Consider the following 9,588-nt stretch of genomic DNA (forward strand, 5'->3'; position numbering starts at 1 on the left):
CCTCTCATCCCCTGTTTCAGCTAAGGAGCCATATTGGAGTTGTGCATATTGGTAATTATCTGGGCCGTCATATTACAGTACCCAAGATATTTTTTCTGCAGATCTGAGTTTTGCAATATAAACACAACAACAACAATCATAGTAAATGTCAGTTAAATGTGGAGGAGAAGATTCAAAACAACTCTGACATGAAATTATTTATTTTAATTGCTTCATGTACTTCACATACATTATATTTCCTTTATTAGACTGAAGACGTTGCTTTACATTCGGCTGTATAGCTAATTCAAATCAGATTTTTTGTTAACCCTGTAACACCGGAGCTTTAGCCCCACCATTTACATTCTTTGAACTACCGTAATTTTTTAATCATTTACACAACGTAATTCCAGTGGATTCTGAAGTGGAGAAAAAGCAGCTTTGAGCTGATATGCAAGACTTTACAGTAGCAAGGTGTTTACGCAGTTAACGAAAATCAGCTGATTCTGATGCAGAGAGAAGAGTCTATGGACCGATATGCAATGCTTGACTGCTCTGTCGTCAAAACCTTAAGTTTCGAACAGTATATAAAGTATCGGGATTTGAGGTGGTCAATGCTGATGGAGTGAACTTGGAAGTGGACCAGCATCACCCTGGATAAGGCTGAACATCTATCTTTCTCTGAATTAATAAAAAGAAGACACCAAGTCAAACTCTTATTCAAGTTTTGATAAGGCAGCACACTGTGCTTGGTGAATTCCAAGAACTGCAATTCATGTTTGGGGGCATTTTTTCACAAACCATTTAAATAAAAAACAGAAGTCAATTCCTTGTTAAACGCATGGCATCTGTGGTCATATTCTTTAGACATTAGTTTTGTGAAGCGCTTACATCAAAGTAAACAAACAGAAAGTCATAACTTAGTAAACTTTTTAAATCATAAAATAATAGAAATCCAGAATGCAGTGATTTGCTGTTAGGCATCTACTGAGTAACCACTGTGCCACAGTTAATAACCAAGATAAAAAATGATCTAGCAGAACTGCAGCTGGGAAGAAAATCTCTTTATTGCTTTATAGCTCACTTTAAAGGTTTGTGCGAATGCATCATATTCCTTGTAATTTTTTCTCAACATAAAAATACTGGCAGCATGAAAACTCACATGCACCACATAGTCATTTACATACGCAAGAGTCTTTAAACCCAAACACTTACCGTACACAGCAACAAAAAAAGGGAGCATATGGTGCCGACACACTGTGAGCGCGAAATCCTCATAATCTTTTGTGTGTGTATGCACATAGATTCAAAATAGCATGCATATGTCAGTGTTTTCTTTCTATTAACGTTGACTTTTTTTCTTACTTGTCCGGGCTGTTTGTGTTTCCTTTTTTGATTATAGAGACAAGACCCTGTCGCTTGGGATGACAGATTTGCCACCATATCCAAGGACGTCTTGAACATCCGTTACACCTTGTTGCCCTATCTGTACACATTAATGTTTGAGGCACATACCCAAGGAAGCACCGTTGTCAGACCAGTGTTACATGAGTAAGCACCAATGCAAAACATACTTCCTGCAGCTTTTTTGTGGTTTTATGAAATATGTTTTTTCTATTATTTGGGCATCTTTTTTTTTAAACCAAAGAGTTGTAAGTAAGCATGTGCACAGTATCCAGGGCTGGACTTTCAGTAGCACATGTTTCCAGCCCAGGCTAATAGTGGCTCTTTGCTTTTGTAACAGGTTTACAAATGACAAAACTACATGGGACATCCATAGACAGTTCCTCTGGGGACCTGCCCTACTTATCAGTCCAGCTCTAGATGCGGTATGCTCCCCCATACAAATGCTGGAATTTTTTATTTATTAATATTATTTGTAACATTTGGTATACAAAACCTTTTTGCAGTTCTCCTTTCACATCTTGCTTAATTTGTTTTGACTCGTTTGTACTTTTTGTGCTGACAGGGACAAACGGTGGTCAATGGCTACCTTCCAGTTGCACGCTGGTATGACTACCACTCTGTAAGTAATAGACAGAAACCATTTAATACTAACTGTTGTTGGTTGCATATAATCTAAGATGGACTTAGATGTTCCAGCACAGCACGTGCAATACTTCCATAATTTAAGTGATGGTTACTGCCAGCTCCTGAGTATAATCATGCATGCAGACGACTCTCCACTCTGAGCATTTAGGCAGCTGTTAACCAATGTTCAAGGGAATAATTCTAAAGAATGGTGAAAAATAGTCAAAGTAAAATACAATTATTATTAACTAACATAACAAATCAATAGATTAAATATTAGCAAGAAAACTGATGGCCTTATTGACCCTTAGCAAAACTGAAGACAATTTTGCCAAAATATCTAATGCAAAAGTTTATAATATGTATGTCTGCTTTAAACTATTCAATGACACAGGTAGTCATTATTAGCCACTTAAAAATAGCGTGTGATCGTGCTTTAGTAAAATATTGTTTCCTGATGTCTCTAGGCTCAAGATGTCGGGGTCCGTGGCAAGTGGTTAACCATGCAGACACCCCTTGAACGTATCAACCTTCATGTCAGAGGGGGCTACATTTTGCCCTGGCAGAAACCAGAGAGCAATACAAAATTGAGGTAAGTGCATGTTTGCTCCTGATGGCAACAAGTAATCTAGCTGATGAGGATGATTATAGAAAAACTGAAAACATTTTTCTCTTTTATTTGATTAAAACTATTTTGTCTGACACAACATGGGCCTTAACATGGCGTTAATAACTAACCGAAATAATGCATTACCCTTTAAGGCCTGAAATTGTTTACATTAGTATGTCTAAGACAGTTGGGAGAATTCTCAAGTTGTCAGAAACTTGTTCTTAAAATTATAACCTGCTGGAAAAACATTTGGTTAATTAAACCTGTCATTTAGAATGCACACAAGTCTTCTGCAACAATTATTCTGTCATTGCTGCTGATGTATTAAACCTAACAAATAGTGGGGAGGTGGCCCTTCAGAGACCCTCCTGATTAAAACAAATGTCACCTGTGATCATTGTTGTGGGTTGAAAGAGGCACTGTGAGACTGAGAGAGTGAGACAGTGACACGTCCTGCAGCAGTGTGATCAGGTGGATCCTTCCAGCAAGGATGTTAATTTATGTCCTCTCAGCAGCAGGGCAGAAATAGACGCTGTCCTTCAGAAATCCGCTCTAACCCTCTTCATCCTCTCTGTTTTAGCCGAAAGAATCCTCTAGGACTGATCGTTGCCTTGAGTGACAGTGGGACTGCTGAAGGATCATTCTTCTGGGATGACGGAGAAGGCATAGGTGAGTGAAAGGTCACTCTTCAACTGTGACACCCCTTCTTTCATCATGTCATGGCACATCTATGTGAGATCTGTTACTCACACTTACGACAAAATCTTGCGTAATTAAACAACCTTAAGATAGAGCAACCAGTCTTGCACCCTGACTCTCCATGTGTTTTAAGCTTTACATGAAAAAGTTTGTTTTTTAAAGTCTTACTTGATTGCTTTTCAACATCCTTTTATTTGAAAAAAAAGCAACAAAAGAAGCAATCAAAGTTTCTCAATACAAAAAACTGTGAGATTATCGATTTTATAATTTTTTAAAGATGCTGTCAATGTGTGTGGAATAAAAAAAAAATACTTAATGTGATTTATCTGATAAAGGTGACTCATTTGGGTACTTAAAGAAATCTGAAGGTGAAAATGACAAAACCTAAATTTGTCCCACAATGATGAACAAAGAACCTGTTATTTTTATTTTATTATGTAAAATTAACCTTTTTTTTTATCATCAAATAAACCAGGCTAACCAAAAGTGTCTTTTTACATGTTTCTGCCCATTCTTTTGATTGCACAGATTTGGTCCCTAAAGTGTTTTTGTTAGAAGAGGCACTCCTCTGTGAATTGACCGTTTCTGTTTGGACAAAAAGAGAGAGATAAAGAATGAATGAAGGAATGCATGGAGAGTCTGTGACATAAACTGTTGGAGTAATCCCCCGTGTAGCTGCCTCGAGATATGTGTTCCATCAGTTTCTTTTTTTCTGCTATTCCCCCTTGCATACCTTTCCATGTCTTCCTCATAGCTTGTTAATGCCTTTTTTGGATCCATTTTCTTTTATATTGTGTGAATTTTCTCTCTCTCTTTTTTTTATTCCACACCTCTTGGTTTCAAACCAGTGGAAAAAAAAAACATTACTCCTTCACTCATTTGTTATAAATGTTCCATCTTTCTTGCAGCCAGTTGATTATTCCATGCGGTTCAGTGTCATTCCCATTTGTTTCACACTTTTATTGCTCCTCATCTCTTTCTCGCTCAGATCAGCCATGAACAAACTTAAGAGAGAAATTATTACCGAGTGAATATCCTGTCACTGATTTTCAATTTTTTTTGGTCATTTATTTGATTTTACAGAAAGTTAAGTGCTATATTGAGTCAAGATATCAATAACTGTTATTTCCTCTTTTTTTTTTTAGACACGGTGGAGCAGAAGAAGTATCTCCATGCAACCTTTTCCACGGCATCGGTGAGTTCAGTTCTGATTTTAGCACGACAAAGACAGCAATTCAGCTTTAGCAAAAAGAGAAAATACAACTTACCTTGTGCGTTGTGTTTTCTGCACTTTAGGGAACATCGGATTAGGATTACAAAGCGCACCCTCAATAAATGGTGTTTTTTTGAAATTATGTCAAATGTAAGGCGCACCAAACTACAAGAAGAGTCAGGGATAAGTCTGTCAGTCAGTCATGCATTGTTAATTGGGTTCACATTAAATCTAGAACGTGTATATGACACACTGCATGTTAGCCACCTTAAAGTATTAGCCGTGTTAGCATATTCAAAATAGCACTAACTCCGAACACGTAATAGCCGATACTGCTAAAACAAACCTGTGACTACACTAACTCCCAATGTTGATAGTAAAACGTAAAAGAACACAATCTGACACTGCTACATGTGAGCCACATTACTTATGATAAACACCCAACCTTGGTTAGAACTTGTAAAAATACAGACTATTATTTTGATAGAACACGTAGCTCTCAGTAAGAACCACCAGCATTAACCATACATAAGGCACTCAGGATTATAAGGCATATTCTCATTTTTCTTTTTAAAACAAAACAAAAACAAGACTTTTAAGTGTCCCTTTTAGTGCCTTGAGATATAATAGTATCATTGCTGGTACAGCACATTTCACTCTCATTGATTGAAGTTCAGCCTTTTTGTATTTTTTATAACATTAGCCTATTAAGAAGCCACATTATTACACAAGCGTCTTTATTATAAAAGTCAACATTTTAGCTATCGGGGTTAACTGCTAAACAAACAATTTGACCACAAAAGTGCTTACTTCTTTCTTTTTTTTTTTTTTTTTGTCATGGTCGAGACATATTCTTGGATAACAACTTCAGAACTCATTGTGCTCAGAATGTTGAAGGGTCGTTCAGAGAGCATGACACATTATTTTCACACATGATTGGCCACTAGACTGTCCGGACTTCAACCCTATTGAGAGCCTCTGGGACATGCTGCTTCTCTTCTGTCATGATTAAAAGATCTTCTCTGCCTTTTGACCGCTCCCCTCAGGAGTCGAGAATCATCCGCCTCCGTCTAACCCTCTCCTATGCATCCTCATTCTCTACATTAGCTCCCCTTTGGTCTTCCTCTTTCCTAGTAGCTCCAACTTCAGTGTTGTTTGACCAACATCATCACTGTTCCTCCTCTCGACATGTCTAAGCCATCTCAACCTGCTTCCCTGTATTTATCTCCAAGACATTTACCTTTAGCAGTTCCTCCAATGTCTTCATTCCTGATTATATCCATCCTGGTTACTCCTAAAGAGAACCATAACATCGTAATCTCTGCTACCTCCAGCTCTGCCTTCTGTCTCTTTCTCAGAGCCTCTAAACCAACAACATAGCTGCTCAGTCACCTTTCTTTTCATTCTTGCTGACACCCTTTGTTCAGCATCACACCTGAAACCTTCCTTGACCTGCTTGCACACGCCTCTTCACCTCCCTACATGATCTGTTCTGGACTGTTGACTCTAAGTACCTAAAGTCCTCCACGGTCTTCAGTTCCACGGTAAACCATAGCAATCAAACCACAATACAGTAATTAGAAAAGGAATTTATTGCATATGACAAGGAAATAAATTATCATAATTATCTTTTGTCTGTGATAAATAAATAAAAAATAGTTTAAAACAATGCTTTGTTAGTAACTCATTTTACTTAAGCTTTTTAAAAACTGTCCAAGCACTTATTGTACGCAAATTACTGTCATCTGTGTTTCGCAAAGGCCAGCACATACACAAGAACCCAATCCCATATACACCCTCACACATTCATGTGCACACATTTACATCATACAGTTATTGCAGCCAAACATCTGTGGCAGTCCTCTGCCTACCATCAGGCTCAATCCAAAGCAATTTCACACGACCATAAAACAGACACGGAGTCTGGCAGTCAAAGAAGAGGGGAGCGACAGAGGAAAAGAGCTCCAGTGTGTGTGATGTGCTCAGTTTGTGTGTCTGTTCTTGTGTGTGAACATGTGAACTGACAGATGTGAGAAGATGAGGATAGGTTGTCCAATGAAGCAATTACTGCCTGGCAGATTAGCACATCATATGCCATTTTGGATGGAGTACATATACATACAGTTGTGTGTATGTGTGCTTTTGTTTGTGCTCCAGAATCTTCATGTCTCTTCCATTTTCTTCTGGGCTTTCAGTGGCTTATGTTTATGAATCTGTAGCATATGACTACTGGTGTGGGTCTACTGTTTGGCGTGCCAAGGCAAATACAAAAAAGAAAATTCTCAATAATGCAGGCTCAAAGCGATGGCAAATAAAATCTACACATATGAAAAACAATATGAACCTATAAAATGACTAAAATTACAATTGCTGGAAAAAATTACTGTTGTGAGTTCTGCTGCAACTTAAAAATAAATGTACATTTTAGTAAAGACATGAATCAAGATATTTATATGTTTAATGGTTGTAACTTTTCTGTTTTTTTTCCTAGAACACTTTGACCAACAAAGTTGTCCACAATGGTCTGAATCCTGAAGATCGCCTGACTCTGGGTTCGGTGAAGGTCTGGGGCACAGGCACTGAAAAGATCACTGAAGTCACTCTGACAGACTCCACTGGGAAGATTCATCAAGTGATTCCACAGCAGAACATCTACACTCAGGTCAGTGGGGTTTTGTCAGTGGCATTTTAGGACTTTTATACCCCAGTTTTCCTGCTAATCAAATGTTAAAGTCATGTTAGGTTTGCAGATATCCTCTAAAGGAAAGAAAAAAAAAACAGTCCAGTAATAAAGGTTAGAGAGACCTTCTTTAGAACACAAAAAACATGGATAACTGCAGATCTTTTATAATTTTGATTTATAAATTGATTGAAGTTTTTATATTATTGTTTGGTAATTGGTGTGAATTGTGCATATGTCACTAATCAGTCAGACTGGTTTAATGCATGGCCGTTATGTCTTTGTGAGCAGTATTTTTTTTTCTATCTTAACAGAACAACCGTATTTGAGTTGAGTGATTTGTTTCAGTGCCAGTACTAAAAAAACAAAAAAAACTAAAGGTTGTCACAGTCTTTACGCAACTCCATGCAAGCCTGCAGTTTGTCAACAATAGCAACAATCAACTCAGGTTTTTGACAAAATTCTGTTACATTGTCCTTCATTTTGCAACAGAGAAAATGTGTGATCTTAAGTACTGACTCAGGAAAGGCAGTTAAAACTGGTGGATAGCAGTCATCCACCAGCTGCAAGATCAGAAATATGATCCCTGGTTTCCCCAGTTCATATTCTAACCTACCCTGGGGCACGAAACTGAACACCAAGTTTTAAAATGATGTTTCGATTAGTCAGCAAGACATTCAAAACCTCATATAAATACTGTCCACTGACCATAACCTACTGAAATGGCTTACTGGAAGGATATTTCTGATTCGTATTTCAGAGAATATAAGCTATGATGCAAGTCAGAGCCATGTTTTTTCTGTCTAAGTTTCCTTTAAAAACATACAACTATGTTTTTTTTTTAAATTATAATTATTATTATATGGAGTTTGTGTTGTATTTAAATATGCCAAATCAAAAGCACTTAAAGCTATTTTATGCACAAACTAACCAAAAAAGTCCCTTTTTTGAAACCAAAATTCTACGAACTCACCTTATTGTTGGTAACTTTAACAGAAAAACATCAAACATGAAGGGTGTCAAGAAAATAAACTGTACAGCAGTAATGGTCCAAAAATGCAAACACAGACCTCTACAGCTAATAAATAAGACGGCGACAGAGAAAGCGACAGATCTGATGGGAATGGAAAAAGGAGGCCGTTGCACTACAGTAAAGCTCGCTCCTTTGACCTTTTGTAAAATATTCCTCCGACGGTTGTGTACTCAGTGAACTTGAAAGCTACTACAACTATATCTTGTAGAGTTGCAGGTTAAAAATGTCACAGTTGTAGATTGTTGTGGATGTTTCAGAAGATGGAAATAGAGAAGCAAAAAACAAAACAAAAAAGAAAGCCTACCACTGCAGATGAAAATCCGAATGACAGAAGGAGGATGTGTTAGAAACGCAATGCTGAGCTGGGAATAATGAAATGACAGCAGTACGTTCCTTTTTCCTGGGAAGAGGGACAGAAAAGACGGGACAGAGAAAGAAAAAACAGTGAGAACTAAATGGTGCAGAAAGACAAAGAAAGAACAAAAGCAAGACGGATTACATGAGGGCAAAGATGATATAGCATGCGCACCGGCAATAAATGTTTTTAAAGCACAAGACAATTCATTTATCTCCTAAAATGCCTGCAAGGGTGACAACTTAAAGAATAAGCAGCTGGGGGGGTGGGTTAAATACAGTCAGGGAAGACAGTTTATTCTGTCATGATCTAAACATAATGTTTGTTACCTAAAGAGAAACAGTTTTTTGCTGTTGTTTTTTTTTGGGCAGAATTTTCTTTTATTTCATAATTTGTGCACATAAAATTGATCATAACTCACACATGATACTTAACAAGAAAAAACTAAATATTACATTTATTCATAAATAATGTCCCTTTGAATGAACACACTCATTAAGCCATGTCTTTCCTCTCCACATTTCTTCCTGCAGGAGCTGATCATTGATGTCACAGTGCTGGCTGTTTATTTGGATCTTCCTTTTACCATCGAGTGGAAGTCTGTTGTCTGAATTTATTTAAAGTGTAAAATAATTTATCCATGCATCATGGTCCATCAAGATCAATCTTTATGGAAAAAATAACACAATGTAACATATGGAAACATGTTGTTTTATTTTTATTAATTACTGTGTTTTCAAATGAAACTCAAATAAAAGCTTTTTTCCCCTCCAAAACACTATTGTTCTTTCTTTGTACTTTGCTGTACTAATTTCGGAAACTTTAAAAGCTATGATGGTGACACATTCCTGGTGTATGTGGAAGGCAAATGTGACATTAAAAATAGTTTAGGATTTAAAAAAGAAGTTTATCATTCTGTGAAACAAAGGTTATAATCACTGTTGCTGTTCTTGTGGAAATAAGTCCCATTTACTGACTTCAGCACAAA

The 9,588-nt window shown here is 37.1% G+C and overlaps 1 protein-coding gene across 1 annotated transcript in view; it reads left to right on the forward strand.

Moving 5' to 3' along the window:
• Positions 1-9,280, forward strand: part of si (sucrase-isomaltase) — a 58,345-nt gene extending 49,065 nt beyond the window's left edge. The window contains exons 41-48 of the mRNA XM_023961588.1: positions 1,382-1,530; positions 1,724-1,808; positions 1,949-2,005; positions 2,478-2,602; positions 3,201-3,289; positions 4,465-4,514; positions 7,024-7,194; positions 9,134-9,280. Coding sequence (XP_023817356.1) covers positions 1,382-1,530; positions 1,724-1,808; positions 1,949-2,005; positions 2,478-2,602; positions 3,201-3,289; positions 4,465-4,514; positions 7,024-7,194; positions 9,134-9,211 — 804 coding nt within the window. The 3' untranslated portion in view covers positions 9,212-9,280. The remainder of the gene's footprint in view (positions 1-1,381; positions 1,531-1,723; positions 1,809-1,948; positions 2,006-2,477; positions 2,603-3,200; positions 3,290-4,464; positions 4,515-7,023; positions 7,195-9,133) is intronic.
• Positions 9,281-9,588: the final 308 nt, after the last annotated feature.

Source organism: Oryzias latipes, chromosome 13, assembly GCF_002234675.1.
Source record: "Oryzias latipes chromosome 13, ASM223467v1".
NCBI classification, from domain to species: domain Eukaryota; kingdom Metazoa; phylum Chordata; class Actinopteri; order Beloniformes; family Adrianichthyidae; genus Oryzias; species Oryzias latipes.